Consider the following 22,917-nt stretch of genomic DNA (forward strand, 5'->3'; position numbering starts at 1 on the left):
AAGATGACTTTTTTGTGTTATATTAATAAGTGTTAGCCTTACCTCATAGATTCCTCCAAACAGAGACATAAACTTGCTGAGGAGAGCTGCACACAGACTGGCGATGTGCACAAAGGGACCCTGACAGGAGGAATAACGCAGACAGAAATCAGGTTAAAAAAAAATTACAAATTAAGGAGCACTCTGGGCTCCTGTTTATTGTGAGTCAGTCACACAAGACAACACAACTCTTTGAAAACACATCAACAGGGAGAAAGTCAGCGGGAATATTAACATTTAGAGTATGAGGTTCAAAGTGGAACTAACAGGATTAAAAGTGAGAGCAGCAGAAAAGTGATGCTCAATTTAAAAGGCAGCGAGAGGCCTGCTCTGAATCTAAACGCTGGGTGTTGCTGCAGTGCTGTGTAACCAGAAGGGCCTGAGGGCTGTTTGTGTGCACAAGTGTTAGGAAACAGTGTTTTCCTGCAAGAATGTCTTCAGGCAAGGCTGTCTTTTGTGGGTGTAGGAAAAACCGTAAGTAAGTAAAATTTTATTTCTATAGCACCTTTCAAGACAAAGATCACAAAGTGCTTCACGAAGAAGTACCAGAGCATTTAAAACAAAACAAACAAAAAGTTAACCAAATGCATTTCCAAAAAGCTGAGTTGACACCTGATCTGTTTTTGCTACAAAAAACCTGAAAAATACTCAGCGATATAAACAACATCTGCATCATGAAGTAAAGGGATGTAAATATTCCCAGAAAAACAGTCTTCTCTCTCCCAGCTGGATCAGAAAACATCCCTGTACCTTCCTACTTTCCGTCACCTGAACCCAAGGGATGATGCAGGGATGTGAATGAGCAGCCAAAGGTTCATGTGCTGTAGTATGTGAATATACAGAGAGATTTAAGGCAAGTCGTTTCACAACACATCCTACCACTGTTCAGACACCTTACTGTGACCTACGTGGGTTTCTGACAACCAGTAATGATTTGAGTGGAAGCTCGTCTTCTGAAGCGATGCTTAATGTTTATTTTGAATGTTGTAAAAGCCGGCATTCAAAGCTGAAAGGGCCCAGCTGCTAGCGAAGGCTCTGTATCACAACACAAAGGTTTAATGCTGTGAATCACTGAAACTGTGCTAGTAAACATCAAAAGCAGAATGTGGGTCAGCGCTTGGGTTTCGCTGAAAAGTAAAAAGAGAAACTAGATTGTGTCTCATAAAGGTAGCGATAAAGACATGGCTGTCTGTTTCTGTCCTACAAAGAAAAAACATACTAACTGTACTTCTGTTCAAAACAAATTTGACATCTTAACCTATCTTACTAGAAACTGTTAGTCTTCACTCTGTGCAAACATACATATAATACATGTATTTGTCCACCAAGCTTTCTTGTCATTTCTTTAAGCGGTCTTCAGGAATAGTTCTCCAGGCTTCTTGAATGACAATCAAAGCTCTTCTTTAAATGCTGGGTGACTTTTATTTCACTCTCTCTGAAGATGATCCCTCACTGCTTCAATAATGTTGAGGTATAAGCTGTGAGGACTCCACCAAATGTCAAAATCCCCAAGATCACTGGCTGCAATGCAGCCCCTAACCATAACAGACCAATTACCACTGACTTTCAGTTAAGTTCTTGCTAAATCTGGCATATGTCAGCCTTTTCTCTCTGTTTCCCTTCTTTAAGAATAGCCTCTTGACTGCCACTCTTCTACTGAGACCACTTCAGATGAGGCTTCAGTGAATGTTAGTTGGATCAATTGAAGGGCCAGATGCATCTCTCAGGTCCTGTGTCAGAGCATTTTTTCCTATGTCTTAAGACATGACTTTCAGATACTCTTTATCAGGTAGTTTTGTTAGGCCTGCCATTTCTTTTGTCCTTCACCAATTTTTTAAGGACACACTGCACACCGTGCTTTAGAAATTACCTGGAGCAAAAATTATATTTTATGTCTGCCAAACTGCGTTACCTTTGGCATTTTTCATAGATTCAACTAAAGAAATGGGAACAAATTAAATGTTTTTGTGGCAGGCTACTAGTAATAAAGTGCCAACACACACATACAGTTATGTCATGTCTGTTATGTGTAGACAGAACACTAGTTTATCCCTTGGGTTAAGAGCATTTTTTTTTTATTGAATGATTCATAAGTCAGCAGCTTAGCAATCAAAAAAAATATTCCTATGAAAATAGTCCATTATCAGGACTGGAAAGAAAATGAGTGAAAAACCAGCAAATTTCCAAAGATAATATTTGAAAGATCATCAGAAAGCTAGAGAACTATTGCTTATGACCACTTTAAAAATTATAAGAATGTTTAGCTCCTTGGAAGCAAAATATAAAGAAATGAGAGGTAGCTCAAGACTTTTACACAATGCTGTATGACCAGTTCCACAAAACAATAGTAACAACCTACAGAAACTGTAATAGCATGGAATTTCCAACGAGAGCAGGTTTTTCCTCATGCAGAATATTATTAGTACTTCTCTGAACTCTTAAGGTAAGACTTTTAGTCTATAAATTATCAACAGCTAAAGTGATAACTGACCATAGTTAAAGCAATAGTTAACAACTTACTTTTTCCAGTTTATAGAAATAGAAAGCTCAATTTTGCTCTAAACCCTTAAGAATTAATTTGTTATACAACTGAAACAACAAACAAAAGTAAAGCCAATACCAAAATTGTATTGGAGAGAAACCTAACACCAGACAGAATAGTCTTGCTAAAAGCTAACTAGCCCAGTTTAGTAAACTACCAGTAACTACAATCTCGGCCAGATTAATGAGATATTGTTTTACCTTTTAGAAGTAAAAATGTATTCCACCTTTTATTTTTTATTCCACCTTATAATTTGCCTAAGTAAGTATAGAAATGTTTTAAAATGGCCTATTTTTTAAATTAAAATGTTAGCTTAGCTAGGAGCCTTTAAAGCAGCGGTCCCCAACCCCCGGGCCTCGGACCGGTACCGGTCCATGAGTCGTTTGGTACCGGGCTGCAAGACTTGAGGCTCAAGTGTGAAATGTATGGTTTTCATGGTTTTTATCGGTTTTCAGCGTTATTTTGTTATCGTTTTTATCGTTAACTTGGTTTTCCTGGGTCTTCACGTGTGTTATGAATAAATCTTCTTTTTTTCAGTGCCGGTACTAGTTTTATTTTGTTGTATTTATCCGCGACACCTTAAAGGCCGGTCCGTGAAAATATTGTCGGGCATAAACTGGTCCGTGACGCAAAAAAGGTTGGGGGCCGCTGCTTTAAAGTACAAAGTCCTTATTCTCAACTTCTCTGTTAGTATTGTTAATGCAGGCAGACACAAAAGCTCAAAAGCATATTCCCATTCAGAAAGCTACTTGTATTCATTTGTATGTACACACCATGCAGTACATGTACATTTAGAGTGGGTGAAGCAGATTTGTTTTACCTCTTTGCCTAGTGGCATGCCACTGCCCAGGGCACAGGTGAGGCCGATGACTTTGGCCACAAAAGTTTTGAAGGTGAGGTATTCTTTTAGGACGACTCCACGCAGAATGGTCTTCATTTCTGGAATACCTGAACCTGTAGTAGGACAACAGTGGGCACGTATAGCTGATTGTTTTAAATCGAACATCATTTTTCAAGCTGTTATCATTCACAACTAAATCTCTAAGAAGAAATCCAACTATTTGATAAGAATTTAATAATCATATTAATTAAGATGAACAAGATTTTGATCCAATAAATTCTGATCAGTGCATGACATCACATCTGTGTTTTTTCTACCTCACACAAAAAAAGATCTCACCATGTTCCCTCTTATAGGATGGAAGAACTTCTAAAGCTGCAACTTGTATGAATTTGGGTGCCAATTATAGCCTGACCATTATTATCAGACTATTATGTTAGCAACAGTCAATAATGTTCAGTCTATCAAATCACAACATGCTTATACTATTATTTATGTAGTAGGGGTAGTACACTGTGTTTTGAAGGAATGTTTTTTTAGTAAAACTACTGGTGATATTGTGTCGCTATCATTAAATTTCTAGTATTTGTTGTCAATCACTATATCATTCTAGTTCAGATTTGACCCACATGTGGACTAAAATAGTTCCATCTCACCATTTTGGTTTTTCACCCTAGTGATAGCCTTCACTTGCATCAACATTTCTTTGTATCTCATATTCAGAGTTCCAGTGAACAGCTTCAAAACACAGGTTTAACACCCTGGATCTTTTGTCATGGAATAACAAGTGAACAGGCCTCACCTGGCAATGAAAGTCTTTGATAGTCACTTGCCCAATTACTTTTGACATTTTAAACAATGGTGTTTATAAAAATGAATGCAATACATTCACTCCCTTGATTTAAATCTTATAGTCTGCACTTCAGCTACATTGACTGTTTGATTTAAAATCCTTGCTGTTGTTTATTTTTGGCCCTGCAAAATTAATTGATTATTTTGTGGATACTCACTCACAAGGTCTAAATTGGTTAAATGCAAGTGGTTAGCAAACCAGTATTATTTTATACGTATCATACCAACAGCCTGTGGAGCAAGGATCTGAGTGAAGCCTGCGGAAAAGGTGATGAGGACAACGGGGTAGGTGACCCAGGCCAGGTACTGCAGGAACACATTACTGTCCAGACCACCGTACATCCACTTCTGTGCTGTGGACACAAACCAGGACAGACGTGTAAAGCCACCATCCACTGAATACAGCATTGCAGACACACTCCACAGGAAACAATATGTTCATTTCGAATACAGTCAAAGATAAAACTTCACAAGAACAAACTGATGAACACACACACAAGCCCACAGTCAATGCACAACCAGGAGAGCGGCTGTATAAATATTTTTAAAGACATGAAAGATGTGTAGCTGTGTGGTTTTTCTCTGCACAGGACAGGTAGTTAGTCATGTTCTGGATCCAATTACGAGAACTGTACAGCATAACTGGAATTGACAAGACTAGGTTAGCATCCTCTTGAGAGCGACACACACACACACACACACACACACACACACACACACACACACACACACACACACACACACACACACACACTCTGTTTGAGAAATCCATTTGAATTAGACGCAGTCCTGTGAGGTTTCTGATCAGCTCTCACAACTTTCTTCAATCGTTTTAAAGTGTCTTCCTTCCTCTTCCTGGACTGTACTGTTTACTTAGTGATTAATCCCTCACCCTCGTCATCTTTTTTCTCTGTTTCTAAATCTACCTCCATGTTTGATGATAGATGTCATAAGAGGCCTTCCATTCATCCTTGCTGCCATCCTTTGATCAACCTTGAATCCCCAGTTATCCCTCCACCACTCTCTCGGCTTCCTTTTTTTTTTTTTTTACTCACTTCTCTCTTACCCCCAAACTTTTGCCTGCTACACCTCCTTGGTTTTACTCCTCTAAAGACGTTTCACACATCACAAGCTGCACATTATTATCATCTGCATTCGTTTCCAACAGGGCTCAATCCTCAGTAAAATCTTTCTATTTACAAGGTCCTGTAGGGACAGATCAATAAAACCATTCCTAATTAATTACCACATTATGCAGATGTCTGGATAAAGCTCTGGAAAGAGTTTCACTCTGCAAAACTCATCACAAGAAAAAAAGCTTAATGTCTTGTATTTGTCTCCATCTATATAAAGCAGAACCCTGTCACATTGAAAAAGTAATATACTCTTATTTTAATTTTTCTAGCCCTTCCTGTTGTGTTTTTCCATTTCCTTGGAGGAATAACCAGGTCACCGTTTCGGCGGTCCTTGAGCTGCCTCTCCAAAAAGTCTGTTGTCTTGCAGTCCACTGTTGTGGTCTACAGCCGGTTGGAGATGTACTTGTTCTGCTTTAAACGCCGACTGCAGTTCTGCTGCATAAACTCCACAAAGGTGTAGAGCTGAACAAAGACTAAATTGACAACTGCTCTCTAATGTGGTGGAGCTGATCTCAAATAACAGGATAAAAGACTAACTGGAGAGGCTGCTGATTTCGGCCTGATTTACTTGCAGAACCACCTAGAACTCCCACAGCTTCCACCAAACAGTTCTGCAAGTTATGCTGTTAATTAAGCAAAACTTGCTGTCCAACTGGAAGAAGGTCCAGCACCAAGTCATCAGGTGTTTTAAAGCTTTTTTTTTCCCCCCCATTATTTTCAGCCCCTTGAGTACCATTTATTGCCATTCTCTACCAGGCATTTATCAAATGGCACCTTTCTGAATTTAAAATCTTCCCAACCACTGGTACATCTAAAGGTCTTTCTCCTGATTACATTTCCTTGGGAAAAATTTGGTATTAAAAAAAAATGGATGGGAGAATTACACCAGGATATAAGTTGAGTGAGGCTTTATTTTTGCCATATGGAAATAATTTATTTTCTCCATTTCTAAAGCACTTAATTGACTAATTCCTTATATCATGCTAGTTCAAATTCTTATTTTCCCTTCGTTTACACTTCATGTTTGTACACATGGGTAAAAGTGTTATCTGAAAATATAGACTCAATATATTTTCCCATCTCTGCTATCTCACCCCTTTACCACCTCCCCCTTCCCACTAACTTCTCTCTCTTCCCACTCTAATCCCAACATAAAACAGTCTGTACATTACTTGCTTGTGTTACTATTGGCACTCTCCATTCTCAAACCCACAGGTGAAAAATGCAGTCCCTTGCTTGCTTACCTTGTAGGCAGATGGCGATGCAGAAGTCCACCACCCAGCTGACCAGGGCCATGAGGAGTCCCAGCAGGATGAGGAAGATCCAGTCCTCGCCGACACGCGAGATCAGGAACTTCTGACAGCGAACCGTGCAGACTAGAGGGACGGCAGGAAACAAGGTAACATGTTAGGACTACATCACCCAGAGATTGGCACTAACATTTGGACGGGGCAAACAGAATCTTTTCAAAATTAGCCAATAATAGCTGTGTTTCCATCCAACAGTTTCTGAAATATTGAGCACCAGTAAACATGCTGTCTGCTCAGAAAACTACTTCATCCTAAATGCTACAACACTTTAGTGGTGAGTGATTTAAAAAAACAAATCTTAAAAATAAATTAAAAAAAAAGGCAAAAGTTCATCAGTTTCCTAAATTTAAGATCCATATAAAGTTCACCCAGAGTCCAGCAACAAGCAAGCCATGGGAAACACTGTTTTTTGAAGTAGGTGAATTGCTTTTCGACACAATTGAGAATTTTTCTTCGTAAAACTATGAAAATGTAAAATAGAGGACCACTTCTTCAGGGGCTCCATGAGAAACTGTTTGCACGTTAGATTGCTCATGGAGACATGCGCTTCTGATAAATTCTTTAATTAGATTTCAAGGCTGTAAGGTTTTCAAACTTGTGAAAAGTCAATTCATGGGCAGACATCTTAAATTCTAGACAAATGAGATGTTCTATTCTGAATAGACTTTTGTCTTTGTGGTGCAACTTAATAACAAAAACCTTTTATGACAGATCTGTGAAACCAAAGAGTAACCTTCGACTTCTTTGCATTGACTTGAGTTTTTAGACCTGAAAACCATTTCCTTTTTAAATAAAAAACTGGGATGGAAACTCAGCTAGCTGAGACGTGGAAGCCACATGTTGGAAATGTTACATGGGATGAGAATAAATCTGTCACTGTTACCACTGGCAGCCATGTATAGCAGAGGTTACAACGTCACATTCAACCCGTGTCCAGAATACGATTTCATACACAACGTGGCAAGATGATAAAGACAAATGAGACTACACTGATCAATGAATATTAAATGCACAACAGAAATGTCACTGAAACAGAGGCACTACGAAGCCAAAACACAAAGCACACACAAGGCAGGTTATGAGGCACAATCACATCTGCTTTACTTACCTAGAAGCAACGGGAAACTGAAATTCACGGCTAATATACTGTATAATCCTCAGTGTGAGCCATGCATACACTCCTAGTAATTATGACTAATTGCTGGAACCAAACATTAGTTTGACAGTGACTCATTAGGATGTTCACGCACACACCATAATTCATACAGCCTCTTGTTCACGCCACATCTCCCCCGCCACCCTTTTTCCAAACCTGTCCTCTGTTCCCCATTTCTCCTCTGCAGGGGAAAGACACTTGGGTGCACTGGGTCCTTTTTACGCTTCAGCATGTAGAACAAATGTTCATGTAACACTCCAAATACTTGGACTTTTTTTTTTATTTTAATGGCTGACCTTTATCGCATTCAACTTTTTTTAATATTTCAGCATGGACAGGAATTCCCAAACCTTTATTTAATTTAAAACCTGACATGTTAGGCCATGGTTCTCTATCCTTCATATCCCTTATTACATCTGCCCTCCATTGACTTCTGGTGATCTGTCAATATGGAACAAATAAAGAAGAATGACTGTTATTCCTTAGATTGCAAACATGTTTGTCTTTCATCAAATCAAGGTTAAAAAATTCGATAGAATCGTCAGAGCAGCGTTTACTTCCTTTATCCATCTATACAGGCCACCTACTGATCTTTATTTAATGCATGACATATGAGAAATATTTATTTTTAAAGAAAAAAAAAGAAAGAAAGAAAAACCACACACACACAAATTGTATAAATTCTTCAATAACTGAATCAAGGGGTCATATCCCACAGTAACTGTGTGACAAAGTTCAGGTCATTTCTTGATTCAGATACGTTTTTGTTGGAGTGGAACGTGAAGACTTCATGCCCTCATGCATTCAGTGACTTTTGTGTGTTACAAGGGTCCAAATAAGGCCCAGACTCCACATACTTAGTGACATAAAACAAATACACATATATATCTTTTGGCATTTACAATATGTACTGCAATCTCTTGTCTGCTATCACACATGTGGACACCGACACAAAACAACTGCTGGCAAACAGAAAAAGAAACTTCTACAATCACCACACTTGGATCGCTCTTTCACTTTAGTGGCATGCAAGTTTTACCAAATCAAAACAATTTAAAAGTATTTTAGTTTTACTTCTGGATTCATGAAACCTAGCAAACCTGGCTTTTATAATGGCCTAAATTATTTGAGGCATGGACTACACGGACTCAAAAAAACCATCTCCATCCAGATGGGTTCACATTTCTCGAACAGCAGAAGACAGATCCGCTTTACAGGATGGAACCCGTCATAAATCTTTTCTTCCCCCTCAATTTCCACCATAAGTTTTGACTGGGACTGATTCACTGAATTGATTTGTTTTTTATAAATAAAACCTCTCAAACTCTTTGCTCTGTGGCAAGATGTATTATCATACTAAGAAAGTGACTTCATTGTCACCAAAACTACTTTGTATTGACAGAATATATATAGTACAATAAAACTGCAGTTGTATTGTACTTTCTGTTATTTTTGGAAACAAGTAACAGAAGGTGTGTTTAGGGATAAGTGCTAGCTGTAGCATCTCAACAATGTTTTTATTAATCCTAACTTTCGAATCCCCTTGCCCTGTAGATCTGTGGGAGTAGAAATCCTGCAAAAGCCACTGAGAAACCAACCTAAAAAAAACAAACAACCATTCAGTTTCCTGTAGAGGTTTGTGTGACATCTCTGTGATGGACACGGGAAATGGAGAAAGAGTCAGACAGGACAGGAGGGGAATAAGAGATGCTGCTGGGACTGAGAAAAGGATGCATGCAGAATACACCCAAGTCGCACTTCAGCTCACATACATCCACGCATCCCCCAATCAACACCTTAAGGAGCAGCCTAACACGCACATGCAGGTGAAAGCTGTGACAAACACAGAACGCACATACACAAAGACACACTCTGCTTTCCATCACTTCAGTCAGTTATATGACAAATCTGAGAAACAGACTTCGTACATGTGTATATTTAGATTTACGTGTTATCAGAGCATGTGTGTGTCTGTGTGTGTGGGTGAGGTGTCTGCGTCATCTCACCCACGGGCCGTCTGTGTTCTTGGACCCCTTCTGCCATCTAGACACTAGTCAATGTAAATGAGTGTTAGAGTGTGTCTGTGTGTCTCAGGGTGTGTGTGTGTGTACGAGCATTTAGCCTAAAGTTTAATCTTGCCTTTTTGGAGATGTAATTTAGTTAGCTCAGCCTGTGCTGGTATTGCTTAATAGCTTTTTCTGCAATGCGCACACAAGCACAGATCCTGCAGACTGGTTACTGAGTTTATTCTCTGTGGCATGCAATAAGCAGCATGCTAGTTCCCAATCACTGTCACTGCCTTCCCCACTCACACCCTGCAACCCCAGCCCCCTTCATCCTTAACCTCCTCCTCCTGCAGCTGCTTTCTACTAATCACATTCAACCTGTAGCTTTACCTCTCATCTCCTGCTCTCCCTCACAAAGCCTTATCTCCTGCCTTCCACTCCTTTCCACACTGCCCCCCACCCCCGACACACATGCTTTCTTCCCTCTCCCTGTTTTCCATTCTCACTTGCTCACTCTGTCCTCAGCAAAAACCATGATGCCCACATACCTGCTGAGACCAATTTAGGTTGCCTTGGAGACACAGTGCATCTAGTTCATAGCTCTGGCATTAAGATACTGTATGCGCACACGCTTGTGTTTACTTTGTTGCAACATGTTATGGAGATGCCATAATAGGAAATTAAAAGAAAAGACTAAAGGGTCAAGAATGTACCCCAGCTAATAATAAGGCTGGGGTACATAAAAGAGGGATATTTAAAAAGCCAGTGTGAGAGACATTTGGTCTCTTATTGGACAAATTCCAAATAAATGACGTTTCACAAAATCCAAAGAAAGACAATCAAACAAAATGTCAAAAACTGCAGGTCCATGACTGGCACACATGGCTCACAGGTACATTCTGTAAATTCCTGTTTGAAACCATCCAAATCAACAAAAGCTATCAACAGAATATAAACAAATAGCTTCTAGGACTTCATGTGTTAAAATAACAGATTGTGTTGGGATCAAGTGAAGCAGGACCAGAACTGTACTGTACCTATACTTTTATGTAATGCACCTTTGGACCACATGCTATAGTGCAAAGTCTATGGTAGAAAGCTAAGAAAAGAAATATAAACTGTTTCAACACAGCCCTTAGTAAAACTCTGCCCCCTGGTGTTTAAAAAGTTCCATTTTACAGAGCGTAATTACAAAAAGGTATTTTTAACCCTTAAAGTTGGAGGCTGATGACTTTTGAATATTTTCACACAATTATCTTAGAAATAACTTTGCTGTATGGTAATGAACTCTCAACAGGTTTGTGTTACAGTTTTAGTGAGTAACATTTTATTGGTCTCTGTATACATTAGCATTAGTGTTGTGCATTGTTCCCATGATCTATGCACGCAGCTTGCTAGAATTAGTTCATTAACACTCCGACCTGTCATCTAAATACAGATGGCTTAAAATGAGGCATCCAAAAACTATATCGACCTTTTCTATGTAGTCTGTGAAACCAAATTAGCCATGTAAGTGGGCAGCATGGTGTTGGAAATCTTATAGTTCGGAGTTTGATTCGTTGCCTCGGGGACAGAGCAGCTGATTCCACTATGAATTATGCATCGTTTCAAAGAGTGCTTGAAGATAATGTGAGGCCATCTGTTTGAAAGCTGTAGTCAAACCAGATAATGACACTAAGTACACTAGTGTTTCCACCATGGAGAGCCCCAAAAAGAAGAAACAGAATGGCACGGGATGTGAAACAGGCAGTACATGTATCTTCAGTTATCTTGCAACTGATTAAGGTTTGCATAGAAGAGTAGTTTCAGCACATCAAAGTCTGAGACTTTTTGGAGAACTCACTTTTGACAGTTCAATAGCTGTGATCTGGACTGTGCAGTTATTTTTTCTCATTAAGAATTTCATACCAATTGATATTTTTATTGAAAAATAATGACATAAAGCTACTTTCCCTTTTAATTCTGGCGTTCAGGCACAGCACATTTATCTGTAGCCAGTAGGAGTTGCTATAAGACATGAATCACTTGTGCAAATTGTCACTCATAATTACAAATGATTAGTAGCAGTATCAGTATATCTCTGCCATGTTTTTTCTAAACAATTTAGCACCATAAAATATACTTTCAGAAATTTTCCATTATTTTTTCTATGTTTGTTTCCAAAAAATATTTTTTGTTGAAGCCTTCTCTAAATTTAATGGAAATGAAAAAGGTACCTGTAATTTAGGACTAACTACAAGAGTTAATTAAAGAAACGGATTGGGTACTCTTTTCAATAATTTAAACAAATATTTTGCAGACTGAAAATTCAACTGACCTGGGAAATACCTTTGAAGTTATTTGACATCTTTTAAAGATCTCAATTTTTCCATTTTCTTAATTTTTTTTTTTACTTTTTAAATAATAAATGAAATATAGTATATATAGTCATTTACTTGAATGTATTGATATGAGGATGGGCACAGATATGAAACAGTCTATGCAGTGACTGTACAGCCAGAGCTGTTGCTGTTCTGCCTGAAAATGTTACAAAACTCTACTGTATGAGTGTTTTCCTCCATAAGAAACGCCCACACACTTGCATGAAACGTGTAATAAGGATAAATTAATCAAACCACTCTCTCAGATGATACCAAGAAAGCAATATGAAATATGCTATATTAGGAAAAACAACACATTGCTCCATCTCTGGTGTTATTATGTGGAAAATGAGGGCAGGAAGCAGGAAGAATGAGTACATGCATCCAAGATGAAAATCACTGCAAGTGCAGAATCCCTGTGACCGCTACCAGATAAAACCCAATTATTCAAATCAGGCGCTCATTTGTTATGCAGGGTGACAGCTATATATGGGTGGAAAGGGTAAAAGAGCCTACTATTAATGCCTCAATTCTGCACAGTCATGGCAATGAGGCCTGTTCTCGTTTTGTGTGTGTATGTGCCCCCACATTCATTATGTAGCTTCATGCGTAAGGAGATATTCAATTAGAAATGCCTGGCTGTGTTTAAGACCACTGGCATAATTAGATTAAAATTAATATAGATAGAAAAATCTGACCATTCAGCTTTTTAAACGGAAACTTTTAAAGAGAGAAGGAGGGGTACGCTCAGTGGTAGAAATTTACTTCTCTAGCGGCAGAGGGGACTGGAAGGTGTGTGTGTGTCTTATTCTAAAAAGTGGACTAAACACACCTGCTATAAAATGTACATAAAGATCAAACACAAAGGTAAATTGAAGAAGAGGATTGAAACAACCATTCTATTAATGACATCCAAATGTAGAAGAGAGTCATTTTCATTCCATGACTGCTCTACTGTAGAATTTACCAAAACAAAAAATCTACAACATTAGTATTGTACACTGTACAGTGTAGATTAAAGGGATAAGGCAAAAAAACAAAGAAAAAAATATTTTGAGTTTTTCATTCCAAGATGTCTAAGTTGCAGTCTAGAGATATGCAAACCGTGCCACCCCTCTCCTGTCTAACCATTACATCAGCCTACCAGCAGGCTCTTACATAAGCTATGTAAGTTCAAGATAAAACGCAGAGTGAAGATGCAACATCTGTAACGTAAAATCATCTCTTCTGCAGGCAGAATGGTTTAAAATATGGAACAGATGACAGAGCCAGAGGAATTTTTTCTCCCACATTTTTACAGTGAGATCTTCAGAGACTTAGGCACGCTCTATTCTGGAATAGATGAGGGCATTAAAAGCATAGATTTGGATTGACTCTGGGTACCTGTTGTTCACACTAAGTTGATATGTAGACAACAGTGAAAAATGGTGTGCAGTGACTTTTATAGAAAGACAAACAGACATCAAACATACAGAAATGGACTTGTGCTACTAATTCCAGTGTGATCACGGACAAGTGGAGTTTATCCTGCTTCCAGAGACAATACCCAACTCTGGAAACAAAGATGCAAGCAATCTGAGGGATGGTGAAAACAGGAAATAAGAGAAGATTTGTAAATTTTTGTAGTAAACTGTAAATTGTAAATATTGTAAAACTTTTCTTCTGTCATTTAATGGTCGGGCATTGTACAGCTACAAGCATTTCACCCCCATGTCATACTGTGTATGGTTGTGTGTGGTGTGTGTGACAAATAAAATTTGAATTTGAATTTGATTTATGAGAGAATGCTGTTTGAGATTGGTTTGAAAGGTCAGTGACTGCTCTGCTTTGAATTTAACTGGTGTATATTTTTATAAACACTGCTTGCCTTGCTTGCCCTTATCAGAAATATAAATGAAGACATATACTTGACTTAGCTAGATGGTCATTTGCTTAAACAGTGAGCCACTTCAATTACTTAAAAAAAAAAAAATTATAACTATATATAGACTAGATCTTAAAAAATAAAAGTCAAAGGAGGCTGGTGGCATTGTACTGTTCACACAATCGCTCCTCGCAACTTTTGGTCTCATGTCAACTTAGATTTCTATACACCTTGCTGCGTAACACAAAAGTGCAAAATAAAATAATTCAGACATCATGCTGTGCTCACAAGCTACGGTTACCTATTAACGTGCTCGGCAGATGACCAATGTGAAAGTACATTAAACCTGTATTCTTTCTAATGACCAGTATATCTATCTGCAAAAATGACATCCAATTGTACACCCAAAATAAAATTAAAAAACCCCCCAAAGAAACCAACTACATTACTCTTCAACTTATTAAAAACTTTACAGTTACTTTATGGTCTCAATGACCATTTTCAAGTCTGACTGACTTGCCCAACTCATGTTAAATTTAAATGTACAATTCCACTTGAACTAGAATAGACTACAAAATAAGGTAAGCTTTAGGCTGTGGTTGAGATTGTCAAATCATTCTCGTATGACTTTCCAGCATCAAACTCACCTTTTGGTTATAAGGACAATGGCTGGAAACCTCAGCTCAACGCTTTAAAAACAAGACTTCAAATACACTTGATTTGTACTGATTTGTGAAGTACAAAGTCTGCCACCTCTATTTATGGTTGATATATTGGGGGCCACGAAGAGGAGTAAAGCAACGCGTTTCTTCATAGGTGCTGAATACAAGTCAGTATGGGTGAGTACCTATTTGTAGGAGCCCAATGTTTAACAAGTCCCCAGAGATTCTAATGTCCCCCAGGTCTCATATATTCTTGGTGCTAGATACCTCTAGGCACCTTTAGAGGTCTTGCAGAATGCCTTGACAGGTCAAATCTATTTTAAAAGCACAAGAAAATGTCAAGCAATCACCATGTTTTTCTCTTCTCTGCAAACTATGCATTTGTGGTTGAGTAGTTTACAGCATGGGTAGATGATGGGAGACACTCTTAGGCTTTTAATTTCCTCAAAGTTCCCAACAGCTTTACCTAGCCCCAAGTAATTCAACTGGGCTTTGTGATTCCGATGAAATTAGTTAATTTTGGAAAGGAGCTGATTGTGCAGCTGTAGAAAATAAAGAGGAAGCACAAGGGAGAAAGGAGTTACAAGCATGAAGAAAAGAGCTAACAGGACAAATTAGCCCCTGAAGAAACACACACACAAAAAAAAACAATGTTAGAGAAATAAAAACTAACAATGCATCTGTAAATGTTTCCTCTGTTACTAAATATGCCCATCTCCAGTCACTCAGAACACTCTCCTCGTTGCTCTTCCCTCCCTTCCTCCCCATTTATCTGTCCTTTAAACTATCTATCTATCCATTCCTCCTCCGCTCCTTGCTACATGTTGATGTGTTCTCTATGCTAATGAGATGTAAGAAGGAGGTGATGTTTATGTAAATGTTCTGTAACAGCCTCGGCGTCAGTCCCCGGCGAGAAGGCAAAGCACCTCGTCTCGCACTCAATCACTCTTGGAGTAACGACTGTTGTGGCACCCGTCTTATGGCTGCAGTACAATGTCTGCTTAATGAGGTGTAATGGCGTATCGGCATACACAAGCATCTGTGCGCATGCATACACACACACACACACACACACACACCCTAACACACAAACAAAAACAGAGCAGCTAAAAATCAGCAAAGTTAACATGCAAAACCGCCCGGTAACTTCCTTTAATCACTTCCAGAGAGTTTGTGATGTATGTTTAACATTTCTTCAGGAAGTAGCACTAAAATTCACACAACCAGCTGGGGGGATTTCTTTGCATTTAAAAGCAGGGCAGGATAAAGAAGAGGAATTCCTGTAGATGTCTTTATAAATGTTTTAAAGCTGTTCTCCAGTAGCAAACAAGGTCCATGTTTTGGACTAGAGCTTCAGAAACATCGATCGAGTTTTAGGTAACTCACTTCACACACACACACACACACACACACACACACACACACAGTGTTAAGACCGAATTTAGGTCTTCAGTTACAGCTCTAGCTACAGTACACATGCTCACTGATCTTCCTCTGAAAAGAAAATGTTTACAGAGTGAAGCTAATTAATGGAGGCTCATCCAATGCGTGTTTCTATTAAAGTACGCCATCAGTTATAGATACCAAAGAGACCTGTTGGCTATATATTTTGATGGGTTTAGTTTTATCCACAATCCAGCGGAATAACCCGGGTTAGGCGGTGATTCTAAATTGACCACAGGTGTGGAACAGAGTGTGTGCCCTGCAGTGGACTGGTGACCTGTCCAGGGTGACCCCGCCTCTTGCAGTGTGACAGCTAGGACTGGCACCAGGGAGCTCAAGTTGGATAGGATGTTAGGGAGCTCAATAAGTACTCTCTGCTGAACTCAAGACTGGACCTTTGGGCAGTAAAAAAAAATAGCAAAATTACTAAATTGATAAAAAAAATAATGTCCTTAAATTTCCAGCGACTTAAAAGACTAAAGATTGATGCAATGTTCACACATATTCTAAGAACTGTTTGAATGAGCCAGTGCCACTCTGAATAACAACCCCACAGTGGTAGTCACCCATTTCAAATAACATTAAAAGTCACCCACGTTGATGCAACTCTATTGCTATTGATCTTTGTGTGCAGCTCACCCTGAGTAGGCCAATAACAGTTTCTTTTCTTTCATTTACTCTCATATGATATATAAAAAAAAAAAACACACACAAAAAAAACAAAAAAACAAACAAAACAAACCACACACACACACACACGCCCACTGTCGTGGTGGTGATACCATGGGGTAAAATCTTACATCCAATTATAAATCAAAGTCTACACCTTAGGTACTCAGAGAGATTGAGCATCCAATGCTAACAGGCAGCTAAGAGAGTGCTCAGCACCACTATACCATTTACTAAACCCCAAAGAGGAAATATCTTTGGGTGGAAAGCTCTTCATCTCTTGCAGATACTAAAGCCAGTTTATGTGGGTTTACACAGCTACGGGTAGTGACCACCTGATCTGCATGTACACCGTCTTTGTGGTTAACCAACAGAAGAGAAAGGACCTGTTAAGAAATCAGTCACACTCTGAGCTTAACAAGTCTGGGAATATGACCAACTTGGAGCTAGTTCTACAATGGCACTGAGTCTTAAAGACACTGCAGAGAGCTGGATAGGAAATAATTCTTTTGTCAGCACCTTCTCAAGTTGTTCCTGTGGCATCTGCATGTCCGTGACAGCTAACTCTTACAACCTGTGACTACATGTCTCTGGTTAATTGCTTAGACTAGACCTGTCACTACTGTATCTCCATTTTTACCTCTGGAGCTCAAAACTTTTACATACCGGTACAACTTTAAACTTGTTGATCAATAGCCCTTTTCATTGCCAGGCGAACACACACACACACACACACACACAGATCAATACTGCAGTCCTAACATCATCCTTAATGAATGCATTAAGGCGACTGACTTTTTTCTTTCCCCTCTCCGTCTCTTTCCAGGAAGTCACTTCAGTCCTGTGTCTCCTCAGGGGCTTTGGAACCTACAAAGCCAGCTCTGACCTGCTGGCCTCTGAAAGAATGACCCCAAACTTTACTGTCATGGCAACCTCCACTCCTGGATCTATTAGTCTAGAAGGAATCAATAATGAGAAAAGAGGTGAAAAGTTCAGATTGGCTGAGTGCAGCAGCCACGACGACAACTTTATTTTTTTAAAAGCAACAGTAACACGTGTAGAGATGTTTGCCACTGTATTCACAAATGTAGATATAAAAACCCATTAATCACAAAGCTGTTTTGTCCAGTGATGTACACGCACGCACACACACACACGCACACACACACACACACACATGCACACACACACACGCACACACCTGCAAAGCTGAAATTATACTGCTAGGTTTAATAGTTAATATTTGTAATTTATTCATACTTGCTTGTCTTGTGTTATTGTTTATTTTATGCTCAACTCTTATGCTGGGGCATTGCTGATGTTTGGCTTATTTATTCTTATAGACTTGCTTGTTACAATCACGATGGAAAAATGGCCCCATCATGTTTTTCCTTATTTTCTGTCATATGTATCATGTAACAATGGTGGATAATGATATTAAACATGGCCAAATTTTCCACTACAGAGGCCTGTCTGTCAACAAGTAAATCTCTGGGAGCCAAAGCCACAGCCTTTAAATCTGGATGATGATAGCAAGAGAGGGCAGTCCTAAAAATGAGTATCTCAGGCTCACCTGTGCTCATACCTTCTGTTTATGACAAACAGCCAATCAGAGGTAAGCTGGATTAAGGGAGCAGAAAGCGAGCTAAAATTGCTCGTTGAGCTGAGGGGCTCCACCAAAGCTCAGTAAAAGATAAATGAGGCAAATTTATGAAGTATGAATCCTGCCCTCCTCTGATAAAGTCCAAGAATTAAAATACAGAGGTGGACATGAACATTATAGGTCACTTTTAATGATTTTTTGATTAGTTGCTCGTTTGCAATATGCTCCCCTATGTAACTGATTAAAAATAAACTCCCATGAGCTACCACATGAGATTACATGGTATTTATATGTGGCTCAGAGAGAAAAATCCCTGTTTGAACTGGTTACTGGATGCTTCTGTTTAATGGCTCTCAGCAAAGCACCAGTCCAATACTGGTGATGATGACAATGATGAATAAAAGTTGGCTGTGACAAGGTGACTGAGAAAGTGGCGGCATGATTTCTCCAACAGGGACACACACTGTGGACACACACACAGAGCCAAAATAGGCAGATGGTGGCAATGATGATCACAATAACAGCCAATCGGTACAAGTTTGTGTGCATTTGGCTTAAATGCGTCGGGGAAATATGTTTCTCGCTTTGCACGCGTGTGTGTTTGTGTGTGTGCTGAGTTCGAATGGCACTGGGGAGAGGTAAGTCATTTCATTTCCTGGATGAAAGCCTGCTGCACCAAAAGCCAAGGGGCCTGCTGCTGACTCCCTGGAAAGGTTCTCTCTTCCTCTCATCTCCTTCCCCCCCTCCCTGCTCATCAATTTCAGCTGTCCACTCTGCGGCCCTCTGCTGTCACCTGCCCCTCTCTCACTTTTGTCCATTTCGCTTCTTCCCACCCCTCAGTCTTATATATTTTCCTTCCTCTCCCCCAACTCCTTCTTCTTCAAATTATTCTTCAATTGCTGCTCTGCAGTTCCCTCATTTCTCAGTCTCTCAATACAGTTTGGCCCTCCTCTTCTCTCCACCCCACCCCAAACCCCTCCACCCACACACACACACACACACCACCCGTGCTCTGCCGCTGCAGAGTCAGCACTTCCGTTCCGCAGTCCTCTGCAGACAAACGAGTGTGCTGATTTACACTTTCACAGCCTGCCCTCGACAATTTTAGAGCACTTTTATTGTGCATGCAGTACCTTTGCTGTCGTTTAAGCTTATAGCAACAACATCCACATAGCAGACACACGTGTGTACTCTACATGTATGCAAGGCATACATATGGGAGCAGAGAAAAAGCAAACACACCATCAATCTTATGGAAAAAGTTTGAAGTATTAACAGTTGCTGGCAACACAATGCAAAAAGGCAGACACAGCTTATAAAAATAAAACTGTGTGTGTGTGTCTGTCCATGGTACATTTTTGTGTTCTTAAGCAACAGAAAGAAGGGAGACATTGATCATCATGCCCATCTGCAGCAGGCCTTAATCAGAACCATTTATCCCCTGTATCACACACACGGAGACACACACAGATGTTTGGAGCTCGTTATTACTTTCCATTAGGGCTTGGGGCTAGCTGTAATAAGGCCAGGCTGAGGGAGTTAGTCTTTTTTAGCAGAGGAGCACACAGTGGAATGGGAATAATATACACACATAGATATTTTTCATGTTGGCTGTTGATTAATACAAAGCCACAAGGTGAATGTGCATATATGAATCCGGTTACCATTTTTCCTTTTGTTTTGTTGCCCTAAGACAGACAGACACACACACACACACACACACACACACACACACACACACACACACACACACACACACACACACAGCTGGAATCTGCAGATACCTACGTGTGATATTTATTAGAATGATGGCCATATTAATACACAGCAAAGCGAGGGAGAATGTTCAAGCATCCGGTACACTTAATGAGCACTTATCAAAGATTAATGTCTGAGCGCTAATGCAGCTTTATTTGCTGTAGCAGAGTGTCAGGACTGTGGGCTAGTTGGTAGTTCAAGGGGCGATTGCGGGATGATATATATTCTTTTGTTCGCTTGTTTACCAGATATAAAGTCCTGAGCTGGGGCCTCCAGAACATACGGGTACCCAGACCCTAGAGGACAAACAGACCACATAGCATAGTTAAATACAAGCAGTGTGTCACTGTGTGTGTGTGTTTGTGTGTATACACTCTCTTCCCCCGCAAGCTTTTATTCCCTCAGTGTAAAAGAAAGAAAGCCATCTCTCTTTTATCCATTTTTCTACATAACATTATTAGTTTGTGATTGATGTGGGCCCTGTGCAAACTCAGCAGCACGACAAATGAACAAGCAGCGGAGGACGTAGGAGTGATGGAAGAACGCAAACCCCGAGACAGACGGATACGTGTTGGAAGAGTGGCGATGAGATGAAGGGGAGGAGCAGGAGGATGAGGAGGAGAGGGAGAAAGAAAAGGACAGCAGTTTAATAAGAAGAGTTGATAATGAATGATCCGGTGTGAGAGAACATATACAAATATTATAATAGTGAAGGATAAAAGGCCACTTGGTCATGTTTACTTCATAAATTAACTGTTTGTTAATCGACGTTCAAGAACCGTGGTCCAAGCTAACAAACCACGGGCAGGGCTGACCCATCAAGCTTTAGATCTCTTCTTGCCAGCGCAGTGTAAAGGAGATGGACTTATGAACAGCTTAAAGGGTGTTATTAACACTTTGCACATGACCCCAAATGATCAGTAAACCTGGTGGGGAGGAAACAAACACAAAAACCCACAAAGTTTCTGTCATGTTAGAATTGATCTTGAGCCAACTGATAGGATAAAAACAGAGTGACAGCTGAATTTGAATAATGTGGTCACAGAAGTAACTCCAGACATGTCTTTGAAGGAAACGTATACAACAACATCACAAGTAAATTGTCTCACAGTAAATGGGACTCAAGCCCAGGTAGTTGGCTGATTTATGGCTGATGGCCATAAACAAGTTTTAAAAAAGTAAAGGAGAGACAGGAGAAACACCATTCAACCATGTCATGAGTGCATTGTCTGTCCACCAGAGGGGGCTCTGCAACTTCTCAGCTAGCAACCACCCAGATGATCTGAGCAGAGGTGGGCAGAGCGTGAATGAGTAAATAACTACACATAACTGTTTGGGAAAATCTGTTTATGTTTTGTTTGCCAGAATTTTTTTTGCCTGTTATACTTTTAGCACAAGATCTCTATTTTCTACTCCTTACACTTTAACAGGCTCATTACTTGAGATTTAAGACATTTAAGAAGACTTACTAAATATTATTTTCCGGTAATCTGAGTTAGATGTCTTTCTTTCTTTCTCTCTCTTTTTTTTTTATTTTTTAAATTCTTTTCATTTGTCTCGGCTGGTGCTTCACAAAAATAAATGTTAAAATCTGGATAGAGTTATAAGAATTAGAACGTAAGTCGAAATAAAGCTTGCTTGTATTAATATCGGTTTATTACAATATCAGTGACATAAGTTAGCTTGACAAAAAAAAAAAAAAAGAAGAGCTCGTAGAAATCTTCTCCTAAGAGCTGTTTTTGTTTTCTTTTATACTTTTCAGAGCCTGCCTGTTTTTACTTTTGAGCTATTATACTTTTAATCAGAGTAACTTTTTATTTAAGGTCAGTTCTACATTGGAAATACTTGAGCTTAAATTAGTCTTATAAGAAACAACTTGGGCCTATTATCAGCTAATGTACATCCCCAGGTAAAAAAATCTTGGTTTCATCTTTGATTCTACCCTCAAGCTGGACAAGCAAATTAATTCAGTTGTTCATGAGTTTCCAACTCGGGAGCATTTCTAAACTCAAAAATATCCTGTCATCTAAAGACCTGGAAACTGTTACTCATGCTTCCATATCATCACATCTTGACTACTGTAACTCTCTCTACTTAGGCATCTGTCACTCAAGCCTGTCCCGCCTACAACTTGATCAAAATGCAGCCGCAAGGCTCCTGATGGGTACCAGAAAGAGAGAGTTTATTACTCAGATACTCGCATTGGCTGCCAGTTAAATATAGAACTGATTTTAAGGTTTCATTATTTGTTTTTAAAGCTCTCCATAGTTTGGCTCCAGGTTACATTTCAGATCTTCTTAGCCTCCACCTATCCACTCGAACTATGCGCTCCTCCAGTCAGATGCTGTTATTAGTTTCACGCTTCCAGTTCAAATCTAGAGGTTACAGGGCTTTCTCCATTGCTGCCCCGAGACTCTGGAACAGTCTTCCCCCTTTCATAAAATCCTCTTCATCCTTGGAAGTCTTCAAATCGAATCTGAAGACCAACCTATTTTCTAAGGCTTTCGGATCTCCCTGACACCTCTTTTATTCTGTTTTAGCTATTCTGGTCTTTTATCTCATTGCCTGATGTTTGCATGTGTATACACGTATATATGTATTTTATGTTCACATATGTGTGCTTGTGTGTGAATGTGTACATTTTTGTATATGTATGTGCATATTTGCATGTACAGA

General features: G+C 39.4%; 1 protein-coding gene across 8 annotated transcripts in view; it reads right to left on the reverse strand.

The window, feature by feature from the left end:
- LOC102301272 (chloride channel protein 2) overlaps nt 1-22,917 on the reverse strand; it is a 177,711-nt gene that overhangs the window by 85,990 nt on the left and 68,804 nt on the right. For 5 of the 8 annotated variants that reach the window (XM_014338738.2, XM_042227328.1, XM_042227329.1 and 2 more), the window contains exons 3-7: nt 20,487-20,537; nt 6,655-6,786; nt 4,499-4,627; nt 3,402-3,535; nt 43-120 (exon numbers count right to left, since the gene is read on the reverse strand). In XM_014338738.2, the coding sequence (XP_014194224.1) occupies nt 43-120; nt 3,402-3,535; nt 4,499-4,627; nt 6,655-6,786; nt 20,487-20,537 (524 nt within the window). The remainder of the gene's footprint in view (nt 1-42; nt 121-3,401; nt 3,536-4,498; nt 4,628-6,654; nt 6,787-20,486; nt 20,538-22,917) is intronic. The other 3 variants (XM_014338739.2, XM_014338740.2, XM_014338744.2) reach the window with 1 other exon arrangement.

The sequence above is a fragment of the Haplochromis burtoni genome, unplaced genomic scaffold, assembly GCF_018398535.1.
Source record: "Haplochromis burtoni strain Fernald_Lab_line unplaced genomic scaffold, NCSU_Asbu1 Contig_255, whole genome shotgun sequence".
NCBI classification, from domain to species: Eukaryota; Metazoa; Chordata; class Actinopteri; order Cichliformes; family Cichlidae; genus Haplochromis; species Haplochromis burtoni.